The sequence below is a fragment of the Aulonocara stuartgranti genome (genome assembly GCF_965226115.1).
Source record: "Aulonocara stuartgranti genome assembly, chromosome: 23".
In the NCBI taxonomy this organism is placed as follows: Eukaryota; Metazoa; Chordata; class Actinopteri; order Cichliformes; family Cichlidae; genus Aulonocara; species Aulonocara stuartgranti.
Genome location: NC_138958.1, coordinates 48,370,450 through 48,391,270, shown reverse-complemented (window position 1 = coordinate 48,391,270; position 20,821 = coordinate 48,370,450). Strand labels below are relative to the sequence as shown.

General features: G+C 42.6%; 2 protein-coding genes across 2 annotated transcripts in view; both read right to left on the bottom strand.

The window, feature by feature from the left end:
* LOC309701531 (NACHT, LRR and PYD domains-containing protein 12-like) overlaps positions 1-20,821 on the bottom strand; it is a 123,371-nt gene that overhangs the window by 9,139 nt on the left and 93,411 nt on the right. The gene's annotated exons all lie outside the window — the stretch shown is intronic.
* On the bottom strand, positions 7,536-12,282 carry LOC309700377 (ribonuclease inhibitor-like; the record flags this gene model as incomplete). The annotated part of the gene is made up of 3 exons (XM_082523897.1): positions 7,536-7,731; positions 9,839-10,015; positions 12,269-12,282. 3 exons carry the CDS (start codon positions 12,280-12,282, stop codon positions 7,536-7,538), a joined length of 387 nt encoding a protein of 128 aa, XP_082380023.1.

Below are 20,821 nucleotides of genomic sequence, written 5' to 3'. Positions count from 1 at the left end.
CGCTCAAATTTCAGGCCTATTTCAAAGCTTCCCTTCCTGTCGAAGATTTTGTAAAAGATTATATTTGTTCAGCTGCAATCTGTTGTAAAGGTTTCAGTCTGGTTTTAAAGCTCTTCACAGCACTGAAACTGCACTTTGAAAAGTTCTTAATGATCTTTTATCAGCCATTGATAAGGAGAGTCCGCTGTGCTTTTGGATCTGACCGCTGCCTTTGACACTGTTGACCACAGCATCTTGACCTCACCATTGGAGCATGGCGGCATCAAGGGCGCTCTATTAGACTGGTTCAGCTCTTTTATTAAATCGCATTATTACATTTGGGGCTTATATTTGACGGCAATTTGAAAAACAGCTGAGCTCAGTTGTACAGCGGTCTTTCTTCAAACTGAGGCTTTTATCTAAGGTGAGATCATTTCTATCTTTTAAAAACCTTGAACGGGCGATCCACGTTTTCATGACGTCCCAGCTGGATTATTGTAACTCCTTATATGTTGGAGTTAGTGGGACCTGCCTGGCAAGACTGCAGCTGGTCCAGAAAGCTGCAGCTCGTCTTCTGACACAAGCTCAAAGACATTTATCGTCCCAACAACCACATATACGCTGGTCCCTCGCTGTAACACAGTTCACCTTTGGCGGCCTCGCTGTTTCGCTGATCTTTTTTGTTCAATTTTGCATGTTTTTGTTTTTTACAGCGCATTGTGTTCTGCGTCCTGATTGGCTGTAGACCATTGTCAGCCAATCTCGTGCCGTGTCTCCTGTACAGTACAGAATGTGTTCAAATTTACAGCAGTGTGACTCTGCAGTGCTGCACTGTATGTTTGTACGTTTTGTCCCAACAAACAACAATGATGACGAGACGTTTTGCACCTGTGGTAGCAGCCAAAGGCAGAGGAAGATGCTGACCATCATAGTTTCAACAAGGAGGCAAAAAGGTTGTAACTGTCCACAACAAGAACATCGTAAGGATGGAGTCAGCTTTGGCTTTGTGGCTCAGTGACCGCAGGAAAAAGAACATCGTGCTGGACACCAACATTATCTGCAGAAAAACTCAAAAGCTTTATGAAACTTTACCTGACAGCGAGGAGCCCAGGCCATGGACGAGTGCTCCTCACACAGAAGCTCATTTAATGCCAGCAAAGGCTGATTTGACACGTTTCAGAAACACTTTGCTTTCACTCTTTAATAATGAACTTATTTTTCTATGAAGGTTTGAACTTTGTTTAAACAAGAGAGAAAAGTGTGAAAATGTTCATGCCTGTCTGAGAAAAGTGTAGAAAGTGTGCAGTGAGGGTTTAACTGCCTTAAAACTTCTATAATACTTGTAAAACATAAAGCTGCTACTTCATTCTGAGACTTATTTTTAGAACGTAACTCGATAAACGAGCGACCGCAGTACTGTATTGTGTTTATTTTGAAAACTCTCAACAGGATCTTCAGATTTATTTTGAAAGCTTTATCTGGAAAACACAAACACATAAGCAGGAAACAAAGAGCGTGATATGAAACGATAGACGTTTTCATATGGTCATCATATATACATCGTTCTATCGAACAGCCCCAGCTCCTGCTGTCAGTCTCTGTAAATCTGCTCTTAAAACACATTTGTATTCACTGGCTTTTAATACAGCATGAGAGTTATTTGATATTTGATGTGTGATATTAATATTAGGAGTTATTTTAATAGTTATCTTGGATTCTTGTACAGCACTGTGGTCAACGCTGCTGCTGTAATTAATGTGCTATAAACACATAAACAATCTGCAGTTAAACATCCAAAACTAAAGATGTGATCGCTGCCTTTAGAAAATGTGCTGATGCACAAGATATCAGCTCCATTAAGGTGGAATGTGGCCGTGTTAGAAACATGTTGGAAGAAGTTTGAAGCTGAAACTGTGAAGCTGAGAGTGAAAGAGCTCCAGCGTCTGTCACAGGAAACTTTCTTATTTCCACACTGATGAAAGCATCAAGCTTTGATTTCCTGCTGCTTTTATTGAGTCACACTGTGAAACTGAGCCACAGCTGAACCAGCATCCCTGTACAGCAGACACTTACAGCGCTTGGCTGCTTCCATTGGACCCTCTGCACAGAGCTTCAGTTTCCTCTTCTGGTCCCAAAGTGCAGAACAACAAGGTTTCAAACAGCTTCGTTCCAGCAGCATCAGCCACAGACATGCAGAGAGAATCCTTTGGTTGTGTTGTGTGTTTGCATATCTGCTGTGTTGCTTTGTGAGGATGGATCATCTCCTGCAGCTCCAGATAAACAAGCTGGACCTGAACCTGGTAGCTTCACTTAGAAGACACTTGTGACGGGAACGTGTGAGAAGTTTTGTGCAGACAAGTTTGGATTTAGAGTGTGGGACGAGCTCTCCACAGTCTTTGTGGAGATCCACATTCTGCATACTGCCTGTGAGAAGCTGCAGACATTTGTCCTCCAAATCCACTGAGCAGCTGCTCGTGGTGGTATTAGCTTCATGTGTGCGTGTTAGCATGAAGCCTCGGTCACACTCTGCTGTGGACACGGTCACGGACAGCTGGACGCCTGATGGACGAGTCGTCCTTCCTGTTAAGCTTCTTTGAGCATGAGAATAGCATGAGAAGCTCAGTGGACACTGTTCAGGGTTTTAACTCTCGCTTTCACTTCAGCTTCACCAACAACAGCACAAGCAGAGCAGCCCACTGCCTGCATGGCTGGGACAGCGCCCCCTGGTGACTGTAAACCACTACAACATGTAGACGGCCGTCTGCAGGCTGGATGTAGCACCACCGCAGAGACGTGCTGCAGCTCTGTTTAGTTACCCAGCTGACAGCAGAGGCTGTAGTTTACTGTTACCAACATGGAAAACTGAAGCTTCACCAGCTGGAGCTACAGAGCTGGAGAACAAAGGAGACTGAGAGGCCAGAATGATGTGGGAGGAAACATCAAGAGCCTGTTTGAAAGGAGACACATGTGGATGCTGTGCCGGTCTGTGGTCTGTCAGAAGTCAGCTGAGTCACACTGCAAGAAGCTGCAGAATCTCAGAGGAGGAGATTTGGAAGTGTTTGTGGGACAAACTGGACTCAAAGAAAGAAGATGTTTGTGAAGTCTTTGGTGGAGGTGAGCAGTGTGAAGCAGAACACATGCAGATGAATCAGGAGGGAACAAACTGAGTGGGCGGAGCTGCCTGAGCCCCACCCACACAGACACAGTTCCTCTCTGGAGCTAAACTTCTGCTTCATCTCCGCCTCTTTTCTTCATCCTCCACCTCTCTTTTCTCTTCTTCAGTGTTCTGCAGCCACGGAGCCTCACAGCCGTTAGCACGCCCATACCTGAGCAGCTAGCATTACCCAGCATGCCGTGCAGCAGTGTCAGTTTGTAAATGTGCAAGAATTCCTGCTCCAAACTGTTTCACAGAGTGCTGTGTGCCGTGACCTTTGACCTGCTAAAGACAGTCAGCTGTGGATTATTCATTGTTGTGTCTGATACTTAGAACTGTGAGGAAGAAGCTACACAGTTAATCAGGGTCCCCTCTCTCTGAATCAGGAAAGGTGGGCAGGCCGCGTGTGGGCCGCGGGCCATACGTTGAGTATCACTGTTTGAAATGTGAACATTGTTCTGCTGCAGTCAATGGACTAAACCAGAGAAGAAGAAAACAGACTTTACCATGAAGATCCTCAGTGTGGATCAGTATAATATCAGCCTGATGTCTGCAGTTTAGTGTCAGCACAACTTTCACATCATATTCATCTCAGCACAACTAAAACATGCTGACTGACCTCAGAGTTTCAAGTTTACATCCTGGACTCTCCAGGAAACCACACAGATGCTTCACTCCTGGATCCTGCAGCTTGTTGTTGGAGCTCAGGTACAGCTGTCTCAGATGGGAGGGGTTGGACTTCAGTGCTGCTGCCAGATAATCACAGCTGATCTCTGACAAACCACAGCTCTTCAATCTGTATAAAGAATGAAAGATGTAAGTTTATTAGACAAAGTGCTTGAAATCATTCAGTGTTTCATCATCTGTTCAGAGCTGAAGAAGGTTCAGAATGTAGAAGTTTAGAAAATGGAAACTCCAAACAGCTGAAGCCAACAGGAAGCAGCTTCAAACAAACACAACAAGAGAAAAAACTCTGAATGTTTCACATTAAAGTCGAACATTTCTAACAAGAGTGTTTTAAAGACAGCGTCACTGATGATCATCTTCTGCCCAGTAAAACTTTGGTTTTCCACATGTGAGTGTTAATGATGCACAAAGACTGTGAGTGCAAAGAGGGAGCGAGGAGGATGACAGAGAGATGGTACAGGAGCATCAAGAACCCGGCGAGGAAATGAGCAGAAGGACTTTGGAGCCTGTTGGATTGAAGCTTTCACAGAGACGTGTTTGACTGGACACCACCAGGACAGACTTTTAATCCCAGGATTTGGATGAGCTTTCTGTCTTTATGGTCACAAATGATGCTGTAACTCTGTGACTGTCCTGGAACTGTCAGCAGTGTGGTTACGTCCTTTTGACCTGAGTTTCCACAGCTCTTATAACAGCAGTGTACATTCAGACTGAGACACGCTTCAGTCTGTATGGACCTGTTTCTGTAGCTGCCACCATCATACTACATGTTTGTACATCAGCTTATCAAATCCTGTCTGCTGTCTTCATTTATTACTCTTCACCTGCTTCACTGTCACTGTGTGGGCGGAGCTGCCTGAGCCCCACCCACACAGACACAGCTCCTCTCTAGAGTTAAACTTCTGCTTCATCTCCGCCTCTTTTCTTCATCCTCCACCTCTCTTTTCTCTTCTTCAGTGTTCTGCAGCCACAGAGTCTCACAGCCGTTACCACACCCATACCTGAGCAGCTAGCATTACCCAGCATGCCGTGCAGCAGTGTCAGTTTGTAAATGTGCAAGAATTCCTGCTCCAAACTGTTTCCCAGAGTGCTGTGTGCCGTGACCTTTGACCTGCTAAAGACAGTCAGCTGTGGATTATTCATTGTTGTGTCTGATACTTAGAACTGTGAGGAAGAAGCTACACAGTTAATCAGGGTCCCCTCTCTCTGAATCAGGAAAGGTGGGCAGGCCGCGTGTGGGCCGCGGGCCATACGTTGAGTATCACTGTTTGAAATGTGAACATTGTTCTGCTGCAGTCAATGGACTAAACCAGAGAAGAAGAAAACAGACTTTACCATGAAGATCCTCAGTGTGGATCAGTATAATATCAGCCTGATGTCTGCAGTTTAGTGTCAGCACAACTTTCACATCATATTCATCTCAGCACAACTAAAACATGCTGACTGACCCCAGAGTTTCAAATCGACATCGTGGATTCTCCAGGAAACCACACAGATGCTTCACTCCTGAACCCTTCAGGTTGCTGTAGGTTCCACTCAGGTCCACCTCTGTGGGATACGAGGGGTTGGACTTCAGTGCTGCTGCCAGATAATCAAGGCCAATATCTGACAAATCACAGCTCTTCAATCTGTATAAAGAATGAAAGATGTAAGTTTATTAGACAAAGTGCTTGAAATCATTCAGTGTTTCATCATCTGTTCAGAGCTGAAGAAGGTTCAGAATGTAGAAGTTTAGAAAATGGAAACTCCAAACAGCTGAAGCCAACAGGAAGCAGCTTCAAACAAACACAACAAGAGAAAAAACTCTGAATGTTTCACATTAAAGTCGTACATGTCTCATAAAAACAGGACAAAGACTTGAAAAAGTCGTGTTTTTCCTTCCAGGAACCACATGGCTTCACTTTTAAAGGTGAAGTGTGACAGAAATGGACATATTTGAAGTCCAACACCTTTTTCCAGTCACATTATTAAAGCAGACAAACTACAAGCTCATTTTCATTCCAACAAGTCATCTTCTGACCTGGACTAACAACACTGGTCTCTATGTGCAGCTGGCTGTGAGACCAGTGCTCAGGGAGCGTCTACAAAGTGCAACACTGAAAGAACATCACACACTCATTTGCTTCCAGCACTTTCACACAAACATCTACTGTCATTATTGTCACCAAACTCTGTGGATCCTTTATTGCAAATTCAAATGGGATCAAATGGTCAGACAAAAGAGGGTTATGAGGAAATATGATGAAATGTTGTGTATTAGCAGCAAGTTATTGAATCTTTTTCCTCAGAAACCAAACAAAATGATTGACAAACATGTTTTTACAAACTCAGTGTTGGACTTGGATCAGCAGGATAAGCTGATGTTTAAAGGCATTTGAGTCTCGCTGTATGAGAGTCCAGTTCTTACTCAATATTTATGGATGATGTTCTTTCAGTGTTGCACTTTGTAGACGCTCCCTGAGCCTCACAGCCAGCTGCACATGGACCAGCTGACATTACCCAGCATTAGAGGCGGCTGTAAAAAATTCATGTTCCCATTTAAATGGTTTTAATTTGAATAAAACGATGTTGATTCATTCAATCCTGAATCGATGTTTAATATAAATGTATTTTGCCAGAATCTCAGGTTAAAGCTCACAAACTATTTCAACAAGCAGCAAACAGCTAAAACAGTAAATGAGAGCAGCTAAACACACAAAGATGGAAACACAGAGCGTGGATCGTTCACTCGACGGCACGTACACGGACACGCCGTCGGGCTGAAAGTGGACAGCTCACAGATCCTGAAGCTGCAGGTTTCATCTGTCTCCAACCAAAACTGAGTGAAGCAGCAGCAAAAGAAGATCCAAACTCTGCTTCACGTTTGATCAATATGCTCATGAATTCTCTCTGACTTTGGCTGTTCCTGCCTGCACAGCTCTCTCTCTCTCAGTGTACTCCAAGAACAGCTTCAAACATCTGTTTCTGCATCATTCACTGTTTATTAGCCACCAGTCTGCTGTTGTGTTCAGTGCTGTCGGCCTCTGACAGTAAAGCCTCATTTCTGCTGTTCCATGGAAACTTTTTAAAATGATGACAGATTACAAACTCTCAGCTGTGTCTGTAATCAAACCTCTGTAACTTTGCTTCACTTCAGCAGCATCAGCTCATGTTCACATGTTGCTTCATGGTTTGCTTCAGTTTTTGATCGACTGCAGAATATTTTGAAGGTTATCTGCTATAAAAAGCCAGAAGAGGAAAATCTGCTTCATGTGTTTCTGTTTGATCCTCAGTGACTTTGACACAAAGGCCTCTGCTGTGATGATCACACCTCTGATCAAGTCTCACAGTGTCACAACTGATAAATGATCAGAGTTAGAATATTTCTGACTGTCTGCTGTGTGCCGTGACCTTTGACCTGCTAAAGACAGTCAGCTGTGGATTATTCATTGTTGTGTCTGATACTTAGAACTGTGAGGAAGAAGCTACACAGTTAATCAGGGTCCCCTCTCTCTGAATCAGGAAAGGTGGGCAGGCCGCGTGTGGGCCGCGGGCCATACGTTGAGTATCACTGTTTGAAATGTGAACATTGTTCTGCTGCAGTCAATGGACTAAACCAGAGAAGAAGAAAACAGACTTTACCATGAAGATCCTCAGTGTGGATCAGTATAATATCAGCCTGATGTCTGCAGTTTAGTGTCAGCACAACTTTCACATCATATTCATCTCAGCACAACTAAAACATGCTGACTGACCTCAGAGTTTCAAGTTTACATCCTGGACTCTCCAGGAAACCACACAGATGCTTCACTCCTGGATCCTGCAGGTTGTTGTTGGAGCTCAGGTCCAGCTCTCTCAGATGGGAGGGGTTGGACTTCAGTGCTGCTGCCAGATAATCACAGCTGATCTCTGACAAATCACAGCTCTCCAATCTGTATAAAGAATGAAAGATGTAAGTTTATTAGACAAAGTGCTTGAAATCATTCAGTGTTTCATCATCTGTTCAGAGCTGAAGAAGGTTCAGAATGTAGAAGTTTAGAAAATGGAAACTCCAAACAGCTGAAGCCAACAGGAAGCAGCTTCAAACAAACACAACAAGAGAAAAAACTCTGAATGTTTCACATTAAAGTCGTACATTTCTCATAAAAGCAGGACAAAGACTTGAAAAAGTCGTGTTTTTCCTTCCAGGAACCACATGGCTTCACTTTTAAAGGTGAAGTGTGACAGAAATGGACATATTTGAAGTCCAACACCTTTTTCCAGTCACATTATTAAAGCAGACAAACTACAAGCTCATTTTCATTCCAACAAGTCATCTTCTGACCTGGACTAACAAAACTGGTCTCTATGTGCAGCTGGCTGTGAGACCAGTGCTCAGGGAGCGTCTACAAAGTGCAACACTGAAAGAACATCACACACTCATTTGCTTCCAGCACTTTCACACAAACATCTACTGTCATTATTGTCACCAAACTCTGTGGATCCTTTATTGCAAATTCAAATGGGATCAAATGGTCAGACAAAAGAGGCTTATGAGGAAATATGATGAAATGTTGTGTATTAGCAGCAAGTTATTGAATCTTTTTCCTCAGAAACCAAACAAAATGATTGACAAACATGTTTTTACAAACTCAGTGTTGGACTTGGATCAGCAGGATAAGCTGATGTTTAAAGGCATTTGAGTCTCGCTGTATGAGAGTCCAGTTCTTACTCAATATTTATGGATGATGTTCTTTCAGTGTTGCACTTTGTAGACGCTCCCTGAGCCTCACAGCCAGCTGCACATGGACCAGCTGACATTACCCAGCATTAGAGGCGGCTGTAAAAAATTCATGTTCCCATTTAAATGGTTTTAATTTGAATAAAACGATGTTGATTCATTCAATCCTGAATCGATGTTTAATATAAATGTATTTTGCCAGAATCTCAGGTTAAAGCTCACAAACTATTTCAACAAGCAGCAAACAGCTAAAACAGTAAATGAGAGCAGCTAAACACACAAAGATGGAAACACAGAGCGTGGATCGTTCACTCGACGGCGCGTACACGGACACGCCGTCGGGGCTGAAAGTGGACAGCTCACAGATCCTGAAGCTGCAGGTTTCATCTGTCTCCAACCAAAACTGAGTGAAGCAGCAGCAAAAGAAGATCCAAACTCTGCTTCACGTTTGATCAATATGCTCATGAATTCTCTCTGACTTTGGCTGTTCCTGCCTGCACAGCTCTCTCTCTCTCAGTGTACTCCAAGAACAGCTTCAAACATCTGTTTCTGCATCATTCACTGTTTATTAGCCACCAGTCTGCTGTTGTGTTCAGTGCTGTCGGCCTCTGACAGTAAAGCCTCATTTCTGCTGTTCCATGGAAACTTTTTAAAATGATGACAGATTACAAACTCTCAGCTGTGTCTGTAATCAAACCTCTGTAACTTTGCTTCACTTCAGCAGCATCAGCTCATGTTCACATGTTGCTTCATGGTTTGCTTCAGTTTTTGATCGACTGCAGAATATTTTGAAGGTTATCTGCTATAAAAAGCCAGAAGAGGAAAATCTGCTTCATGTGTTTCTGTTTGATCCTCAGTGACTTTGACACAAAGGCCTCTGCTGTGATGATCACACCTCTGATCAAGTCTCACAGTGTCACAACTGATAAATGATCAGAGTTAGAATATTTCTGACTGTCTGCTGTGTGCCGTGACCTTTGACCTGCTAAAGACAGTCAGCTGTGGATTATTCATTGTTGTGTCTGATACTTAGAACTGTGAGGAAGAAGCTACACAGTTAATCAGGGTCCCCTCTCTCTGAATCAGGAAAGGTGGGCAGGCCGCGTGTGGGCCGCGGGCCATACGTTGAATATCACTGTTTGAAATGTGAACATTGTTCTGCTGCAGTCAATGGACTAAACCAGAGAAGAAGAAAACAGACTTTACCATGAAGATCCTCAGTGTGGATCAGTATAATATCAGCCTGATGTCTGCAGTTTAGTGTCAGCACAACTTTCACATCATATTCATCTCAGCACAACTAAAACATGCTGACTGACCCCAGAGTTTCAAGTTTACATCCTGGACTCTCCAGGAAACCACACAGATGCTTCACTCCTGGATCCTGCAGGTTGTAGTTGGAGCTCAGGTCCAGCTGTCTCAGATGGGAGGGGTTGGACTTCAGTGCTGCTGCCAGATAATCACAGCTGATCTCTGACAAACCACAGAAACGCAATCTGTATAAAGAATGAAAGATGTAAGTTTATTAGACAAAGAGCTTGAAATCATTCAGTGTTTCATCATCTGTTCAGAGCTGAAGAAGGTTCAGAATGTAGAAGTTTAGAAAATGGAAACTCCAAACAGCTGAAGCCAACAGGAAGCAGCTTCAAACAAACACAACAAGAGAAAAAACTCTGAATGTTTCACATTAAAGTCGTACATTTCTCATAAAAACAGGACAAAGACTTGAAAAAGTCGTGTTTTTCCTTCCAGGAACCACATGGCTTCACTTTTAAAGGTGAAGTGTGACAGAAATGGACATATTTGAAGTCCAACACCTTTTTCCAGTCACATTATTAAAGCAGACAAACTACAAGCTCATTTTCATTCCAACAAGTCATCTTCTGACCTGGACTAACAACACTGGTCTCTATGTGCAGCTGGCTGTGAGACCAGTGCTCAGGGAGCGTCTACAAAGTGCAACACTGAAAGAACATCACACACTCATTTGCTTCCAGCACTTTCACACAAACATCTACTGTCATTATTGTCACCAAACTCTGTGGATCCTTTATTGCAAATTCAAATGGGATCAAATGGTCAGACAAAAGAGGGTTATGAGGAAATATGATGAAATGTTGTGTATTAGCAGCAACTTATTGAATCATTTTCCTCAGAAACCAAACAAAATGATTGACAAACATGTTTTTACAAACTCAGTGTTGGACTTGGATCAGCAGGATAAGCTGATGTTTAAAGGCATTTGAGTCTCGCTGTATGAGAGTCCAGTTCTTACTCAATATTTATGGATGATGTTCTTTCAGTGTTGCACTTTGTAGACGCTCCCTGAGCCTCACAGCCAGCTGCACATGGACCAGCTGACATTACCCAGCATTAGAGGCGGCTGTAAAAAATTCATGTTCCCATTTAAATGGTTTTAATTTGAATAAAACGATGTTGATTCATTCAATCCTGAATCGATGTTTAATATAAATGTATTTTGCCAGAATCTCAGGTTAAAGCTCACAAACTATTTCAACAAGCAGCAAACAGATAAAACAGTAAATGAGAGCAGCTAAACACACAAAGATGGAAACACAGAGCGTGGATCGTTCACTCGACGGCACGTACACGGACACGCCGTCGGGCTGAAAGTGGACAGCTCACAGATCCTGAAGCTGCAGGTTTCATCTGTCTCCAACCAAAACTGAGTGAAGCAGCAGCAAAAGAAGATCCAAACTCTGCTTCACGTTTGATCAATATGCTCATGAATTCTCTCTGACTTTGGCTGTTCCTGCCTGCACAGCTCTCTCTCTATCTCAGTGTACTCCAAGAACAGCTTCAAACATCTGTTTCTGCATCATTCACTGTTTATTAGCCACCAGTCTGCTGTTGTGTTCAGTGCTGTCGGCCTCTGACAGTAAAGCCTCATTTCTGCTGTTCCATGGAAACTTTTTAAAATGATGACAGATTACAAACTCTCAGCTGTGTCTGTAATCAAACCTCTGTAACTTTGCTTCACTTCAGCAGCATCAGCTCATGTTCACATGTTGCTTCATGGTTTTCATGGTTGATTCACCTCATTTTTTTAAAAATGACCTCTGACAGGAAAGCCTCATTTCTGCTGTTCAACACTGAAGAAATTTAAACTTTCAAAATGACAAATTGGAAAACACAGAGCTGTGTCTCTAATCAAAGCAGAGATGGAACGATGCCACTTTTTATGTCCGATATCGATATGAATCCAATATAGTCGATTTTATAATCAAACGTTTTTTAATATCTTGCTGCATTTTGTATAAGTTCATACTCAAGTTTAAAAAATCTAAACACTAAAGCTGTTCAGTTATACCTGTCTGCAAAAACACACTGCAGCCAAAACATTAGACAATACTGATCTTTGTATTTTGATGCGGACGTCAAAAACTCTTTGGTTGTGAATAAAAGAAGTGCAACATCAGCACAAAATAATGTTTCTATTGAACAACTAACACAAACAGGTTGTAGAATGGAGCCTTTTATACTCACAGCTGAACAGAAACAACATCCAGAGTGGAAAACAGTGCAAACAACTGCAAACAGGCTTCATGACACTCATGTTTGATCAGGATGGATGTCAGTGTGAGCTGTTTCTATCACATTTAACCTCACAATCAATTTGGTCTCATTTCTATACAAAACTTAACACAAGTATGAAAAAAGTGTTTTTGATTGTTTTGTTTTTTGAACCATGAAACTGTTTAACAACACAGTTTGTTTCAAAGTCAAACTTGAGTCTGTCCATCGTTCGGTCAGACTGAGCAATGACAGCACACAGACGTAGACAACAGCTCTCTCAAACACCAAACTCAGGTCCTGTTGATGCTGATATACAGTGACACAGTTACATGGGTGATTCATCCTTTTAACTTTATCTTTAAACAGCTGCAGCTTTCACTGACAGCGCATGTGGTACTTTAACCTTTGGACTGTTTTCATCAGTTAATTATGGAGTTACTACAAAGAGTGAAACTATAGGATGATCTGTCTGCTGTCACTGGGTGGTGCTGAGGTCTGAATCTGAGGACGGCTCCTGTAGTCACAACAAGAACACAATCATCACAAACTGAAATATAAATATGATGGAGTAGAGCTTGAATTAGCTCCAGAATTTAAATATCTTGGGGTCCTTCTAGACCCAACATTATCCTTCAAGAGTCACATAAATAAAGTGTCCCAGGTACTTAAATTTAATAATCGAAATTTTAATCATATACGTAATAATTTAAATATGAATGTTGCAAAAACTTATTTTTACTCAATGATCATCTCTCATATGGACTATTGTTTGACGTCCTGGTCACTTGCTTGTCCAACAACACTTAAAACTATTGAAAACATTTATAAAAGACGTTTAAAACTACTTGACAAAAAACCGACTTCCCACCACCACTGTCATGTGTTAAACAAACATAAATTACTGAACTTCAATAACTAGGTGAAACTTAAAAGAGTGAGTTTAATATATAAAGTCTTACACTCCCTTGCTCCACCACCATTAAAGCAGTTCATTAGGCATAAAGAAAGCTCAGACAGGACCACTCGAGCTACAATCCGAGGAGACTTGTTTATACCCCACAGACGGACAGCATTTGGGCAGAACGTCCTCTCTGTCCAGGGAGGCCATCTGTGGAACAGTCTTCCTCAACCCATTAGAGAATGCTCTACACTCAGTTTGTTTAAGGCAAAGGTGAAAAACTGGTTATGGACAAATCAAGTGTGCGATCATGTATGAATTGTACAGTTTTAATGTTTTATTTGGGAACAGAATGGTGTGTATGTGTAAGTTTGGTGACGGAGTTTTTATTATGAATGAATGATGAATTTTTATGAATTATTATGTCTATTTTTTATGCTTAAGGACAACAGATGGAAATTAGTCCTTGGCTATAATCTGGTATGTTTACATTCATGTAATTTTTTTTTTTACATTTATGTTCATTAACATGCACTGTCCTAAATAAATTAATAAATAAATAAATAAATAAATAAAGTTTATCTCTCAAATCTGAAATAAAGCTGATCCTTCTGTCCTCACACACTCGGGAGTGTTCTTCTCTTCTCTTACATTTTTTCAGTCCTACAGTTCTGCTGACAGCTGACATATGAGCTGTTTATTTAAAAAAAGCCTTATATACGAACAGATGTTCCTATATCATGTTCACCTTTGAGTTGTTGGAGCTTTATAAATGGACATCTGCAAAGATGTGATGATGGAGCAGGTTTCAGTGCTGCTGCATCCTGGTCACAACATACGGAGGTGGTATCAGCACTGGTATCAGCACTGGTATCAGCACTGGTATCAGCACTGGTATTGAAGAAGAAATATTAATGCTTCAAACTATTTGTCTTAAAGGATGGAAGCTGTACAGAGTTCTGCACATGTGTCTTTGTGAACATACCTCATTAACAATATTTCAGACAGTTTTTAACCTGAATATTTGCAACAAACTCAGTATAAAAAATACAGTCAGCGCTAAAAAATTAATCAGTCGAAAAATTAAAATTTTAACTTAAGCTGCCAAGAGGAAGTCGTTGGTTTCAGTAAATATCGGGCTTTGCTATTTGATCGGTTTTTACAGATTAATGAGGAGTTACTGAAGTGCCAGGTTTTTAAAGTAGGTGTTACTGTCTCTACACATGTGGAGACTGAAAACATGGTGCTGTTTAATAAGATATTTGATATTCAGCTCTGCACAGGAGCTGCAGCAGGGTGCAGCCTGTTGCCTTTACAGTATAATACTTGTAATAAAAGTACAGTAACGGTAATTAGTGACTGAGCAGCCCGGGGCGTTTCTCTTGATTTCTTTAGTCAGGGTAAATTCATTCACCTGCACGGGTTAGCTAAACAAACCCTGACGGCCGAGTGCTCATCTTAGCTAGCTAGGTCTCAGGACCGAGCTAAGGACGGTAGTTACGGAGTAGCTTACAAACACGTTTAACTTACCGAAAAAGTGCAGCGGGGCCTCGGGTCCTTCTGTCGGGTAGTCCAGTTTACTGAAGAACACCTCAGGCTGTCAGGTTAAAACACTCGGCCGTGTCTTCGTAGCGTAAACGCTGGCCGTCCTCTCAGAGCCTACCTCTATCTGCTATTCCCGAACAGAGATACGCAAGTTTCTCCGTGACTGCAGCTGCCAGTCAATTCAATTCAATTCAATTTTATTTATATAGCGCCAAATCACAACAAAAGTCGTCTCAAGGCGCTTCATAGATTCAGAGAAAAACCCAACAATCATATGACCCCCCCTATGAGCAAGCACTTTGGCGACAGTGGGAAGGAAAAACTCCCTTTTAACAGGATGAAACCTCCGGCAGAACCAGGCTCAGGGAGGGGCGGCCATCTGCTGGTTGGGGTGAGAGAACGAAGACAGGATAAAAGACATGCTGTGGAAGAGAGACAGAGGTTAATAACAGATATGATTCAATGCAGAGAGGTCTGTTAACACATAGTGAGTGAGAAAGGTGACTGGAAAGGAAAAACTCAATGCATCATGGGAATCCCCCGGCAGCCTACATCTATTGCAGCATAACTAAGGGAGTATTCAGGGTCACCTGGTCCAGCCCTAACTATATGCTTTAGCAAAAAGGAAAGTTTGAAGCCTAATCTTGAAAGTAGAGATAGTGTCTGTCTCCCGAATCCAAACTGGAAGCTGGTTCCACAGAAGAGGGGCCTGAAAACTGAAGGCTCTCCCTCCCATTCTACTTTTAAATACTCTAGGAACAACAAGTAGGCCTGCAGAGCGAGAGCGAAGTGCTCTAATAGGGTGATATGGTACTACAAGGTCATTAAGATAAGATGGGGCCTGATTATTTAAGACCTTGTATGTGAGGAGCAGGATTTTGAATTCAATTCTGGATTTAACAGGAAGCCAATGAAGGGAAGCCAAAACAGGAGAAATCTGCTCTCTCTTTCTAGTCCCTGTCAGGACTCTTGCTGCAGCATTTTGGATTAGCTGAAGGCTTTTCAGCGAGTTTTTTGGACATCCTGATAATAATGAATTACAGTCGTCCAGCCTGGAAGTAATAAATGCATGAACTAGTTTTTCAGCATCACTCTGAGTCAAAGCTGCTATGATGACGTTACACCCCATTTTAACATCACCGCTGTCGGAATTAGAATCAAACTTGGACATAAATCAGCGTGATGAGAACTATACCTCCAAAGGTCGGGTAGGCCAGAAGTAAACGGCTATGAAATGGGACGGTCTAGCCTTCAGATTAGCATCACCGCTGTCTCGATGGAGTTTAATAAACTAAGCTGTCTGCTCCTTGCTATCTAAAATATAACAGGACACTGGAGTAAACTCTCGACCATCTCACACTTCTGCTTAATCAGTTTTCTGTTTGACGTTTATTCAGCTGTGTGAAAACCACCCGGGGGATTAATAAAGTGGCTTGCAAAAGTATTCGGTCCCCTTGAACTTTTCCCCATTTTGTCACATTACAGCCACAAACACGAATCATTTTTTATTGGACTTCCAGGTGAAAGACCAACACAAAGTGGTGCACACGTGAGAAGTGGAACGAAAATCATACATGATTCCAAACATTTTGTACAAATAAATAACTGCAAAGTGGGGTGTGTGTAATTATTCAGCCCCTGAGTCAATACTTTGTAGAACCAGCTTTTGCTGCAGTTACAGCTGCCAGTCTTTTAGGGTCTGTCTCTACCAGCTTTGCACATCTACAGACTGAAATCTTTGCCCATTCTTCTTTGCAAAACAGCTCCAGCTCAGTCAGATTAGATGGGCAGCGTTTGTGAACAGCAGTTTTCAGATCTTGCCACAGACTCCTGATTGGATTTAGATCTGGACTTTGACTGGGCCGTTCTAACACATGGATATGTTTTGTTTTAAACCACTCCATTGTTGCCCTGGCTTTATGTTCAGGGTCGTTGTCCTGCTGGAAGGTGAACCTCCGCCCCAGTCTCAAGTCTTTTGCAGACTCCAAGAGGGTTTCTTCCAAGATTGCCCTGTATTTGGCTCCATCCATCTTCCCATCAACTCTGACCAGCTTCCCTGTCCCTGCTGAAGAGAAGCACCCCCAGAGCATGATGCTGCCACCACCATATTTGACAGTGGGGATGGTGTGTTCAGAGTGATGTGCAGTGTTAGTTTTCCACACAGAGCATTTTGAACAAAAAGTTCCATTTTGGTCTCATCTGACCAGAGCAGCTTCTTCCACATGTTTGCTGTGTCCCCCACATGGCTTGTGGCAAACTGCAAACGGCACTTCTTATGGTTTTCTGTTAACAATGGCTTTCTTCTTGCCACTCTTCCATAAAGGCCAACTTTGTGCAGTGCACGACTAATAGTTGTCCTATGGACAGATTCCCCCACCTGAGCTGTAGATCTCTGCAGCTCATCCAGAGTCACCATGGGCCTCTTGGCTGCATTTCTGATCAGCGCTCTCCTTGTTCGGCCTGTGAGTTTAGGTGGACAGCCTTGTCTTGGTAGGTTTACAGTTGTTCCATACTTCTTCCATTTCTGAATGATGGCTTGAACAGTAGTGATGTGACGTTCTGTATCGAGGCTTCGAAGCGTGTGTCGAGTAATGGAGGGGGCGTTTCCGCGAAGCGCGTATCGAGGCTTGCTTCATTTATGGGAGGAGCTGAAAATGATGACGTCCGAAGCCTCGCTGTCCGGCTGTACCACGTGACTGGTTCAGGAAGCGGTTCAAACTTTGCCGCGAGCTATGACAGCGATATAAACCCCTCAGACCCCATTCAAAATGTGGGCGTTTGATGGAGAGTTGCGGTTAGTGAGAGTTAGAGACAGTTTGGAAAAAAAAGAAATCGCCTACGACCTGCCACAGTGGAGAAACTGTTGTTTTTAAATAAAAACCAATGATGTGTCCCCTAAACACTAATCACTAGGGGTGCAACGATATTCGTATCGATATTGAACCGTTCGATACAGTGCTTTCGGTTCGGTACGCATATGTATCGAACAATACAAAATTTGTAATTTATTTTATCAACTTTCCTTCTGACGATGCTGTCTGTGTTGAGCGCTCAGTGAATCTGCGTTCGACTACTCCGCCTAGGCTGTACTGTCCAGCGCAGATCCACTGAGCGCTCAACACAGACAGCATCATCAGAAGGAAGAGCGCAGGGCAAGCTAGCGAGACAGAAGTTAAGCACTCCTTGCAACTTGGACCTCGCCCACCCTCATTCAGATCTGGCATTTGGAATTATTTTGGTTTTCATGTGACGTATGACCCTGAAGGTAAGCGAGTCATGGACTAAAGTAAAACAGTATGTTGGATGTGCCATGCAATGCTCAATTACATGGGTGGGAGCTAGTGTGTTAGCGCAGTTAGCTCGTTAACGTGTTGGCCGTCTAGCCCCACGCACGGGGCGATCGGCGGTAGCTCGTTAACGGAGATTTGCCGTGTTGTGGCGTTAAGGTCATTTCAACAAGATTAACCTGAAAGCACTAGTGGGAACACAACGAATATGACTGCACATTTACACCGACATTATCCTAGTGCAAAGACAAAGATGAGTGATTCCTCAATCAGATACAGGGCTCGCAATATCGCTAGCCCGACGTCCCGGGGCTAGCGATTTTTTCAGTCGGGGTACCAAAATCTATCTCTGCCCTGCCCGTCGGGCTATTGTAAGAAGGAAAAATATATGTCAATGCTTTTGCATTCTTTCAGAAATGTAGCTGGGTAATTATGTCATTGGCATCGGTGAGCCACTGTCAATATGTGACATATTGAAATGCGTTTGAATTTGCGCTTGTTTTTTTGCTTTCACTTTGCAATCGTGCGAACTGTGTATAGAGAGCGACAGCACTGATCTGTGAGTGATGATAATTTGTGCACCAATTCCTCTGACATTGTCTTATTAATCGTTAGCTTACTATGCAAACATGACAAGTGAAATCTCCCGCAGCTTAAACATGTGAGAGGTTGATCGTGCAGAGAATCGCTGAGCTTATGTGAGTGCGCGTGTAAAAGCAGCAGAATATATATTTTAGTTCTGCTGAGCCAAATAAGACAGGTCAGGGTGAAGAAGTGACAGCCAAAGAAAAGCTTACCACAAAACGGAGAAGTTATGACAAATCAGACTATAAGGTAAAAAGAAAGTGCAGCTTTATGGTTTCATGGACAAAAGAATTTCTGTGGCTGCAATATGACGAGCTAAATAACCAGGGGTGCACATAAGTGGTGCGCATTCTCTGTCAAAATAAAAAACACGCACAAGGGTTAGGGTTAAATTTAAAAACTGTACTTTTGAGTTAAAATATATATTTATAATTTTAATAAATGACAAATTAAAAAGGCATGAACATTTTTTTTGTATCGAAAAAATATCGAACCGTGACACCAAAGTATCGAACCGAACCATGAATTTTGTGTATCGTTGCACCCCTACTAATCACTGTCCTTGCCTCAATGTTACAAAAGCACAACCACTGTCCACACCTCACCTCACAGTATATGATCATTTCCATTTTAGGCATTTCCAAATAATCATTTTCCATACTGCCAGCATAAATATACACAGTATACTGCCATCACTACAATATAGATGTTTTACACACTCCTTTTGTTGTTGACATTCACAGGCTGTGTGCAAAATGCCACACTCTTCAAATTCATGCCAACTAATATTTTTACGTCCAGTAGGTGTCCTGCTAGAGCAAATGAAGCTTCAAGAAGCTTCGCGTTGGGGTGAACCAATTGGATGAAAAGCTTCAGTGCTTCATGAGGCTTCATCTGCCCATCACTATTGAACAGTGCTCCGTGGGATGTTCAAGGCTTGGGAAATCTTTTTGTAGCCTAAGCCTGCTTTAAATTTCTCAATAACTTTATCCCTGACCTGTCTGCTGTGTTCTTTGGACTTCATAGTGTTGTTGCTCTCAATATTCTCTTAGACAACCTCTGAGGCCGTCGCAGAGCAGCTGTATTTGTACTGACATTAGATTACACACAGGTGCACTCTATTTAGTCATTAGCACTCATCAGGCAACGTCTATGGGCAACTGACTGCACTCAGACCAAAGGGGGCTGAATAATTACACACACCCCACTTTGCAGTTATTTATTTGTAAAAAATGTTTGGAGTCATGTATGATTTTCATTCCACTTCTCATGTGTACACCAGTTTGTGTTGGTCTTTCACGTGGAATTCCAATAAAATTGATTCATGTTTGTGGCTGTAACGTGACAAAATGTGGGAAAGTTCAAGGGGACCGAATACTTTTGCCACTGTAAAGGTTTATTTTGTCTAATCTAATCTAATAACTTTAATCTCAGCCAAACTGATTTACTCAGGAACAAATAAAACACTGAAAAAAGTCAAACAATAACATTTTTAGGTTGTCTAAGTCACTTATATATTACGTTTAACCTGAGTAGCGAAAGACCGCGGTGATCTGAACATGATGTGCCGGGAGTTTGCTGTTCTCGGCGGCTCTACTGACCCTCGAGCTCTCGGCTAGCTATCGAGCTGGTGGGTAACAGACGTCTCAGAAACGTCGGAGCACTTTTGCAAATATGCGATATCTTGATAAACTGAGCAGATATTTAAAGTTTACACAGCTACATTCTCACCTGAAAATATGTTAAAAGTTTATTTTGTGACCCAGAAAGAGTAATAAGAGTAATATTGAAAACTTAGTAGCGACCGCCATTGCCGGAAAGTGGAATTGGATGGGCCACGCTATGAATTCTGGGATATGGTGGGCCATGAAGGACACACCCGACCCATCCTTTAATTTTGGGGAAAAAGAGGACGCATTGGTCGGCTGCATTCAGAGGAGTCTATGAATTTGGACAGCCTTCATCGTGTCGCTGTGACGTAATCGGTCTACAAATGCGTCCTCAGGAGGATGCAGCCCATGAATTTGGACACCCCCTATGTTTACTACTGCATAGACACATTGAATTTCCAACACAAGGAAACGACTTTTTGGATAATGTTTTCACCACCAAGAGAGGAGATTACAAAGCCCCCCACCCACTTTGGTGCCTCTGATCACATCACTGTTATGCTAATGCCAGCATACAGGCCCCTGGTCAAAGTCACTAAACCAGTTCGTAAGCAGGTACGTGTGTGGCCAGAAGGACCTGCAATACTGCTTTTCCACCACAGACTGGGAGATCCTTAAACAGGCCGCCACACATGACAACACCACAGACCTGCAGGAATATACAGAAACTGTCATTGGCTACATCTCAAAAGGCATCGATGAGGTCATAGAGACCACTGTCCAGGCCAATCAGAAACCATGGCTCACAGGTGAGGTCTACAGGCTCCTGAGGGTGAGAAA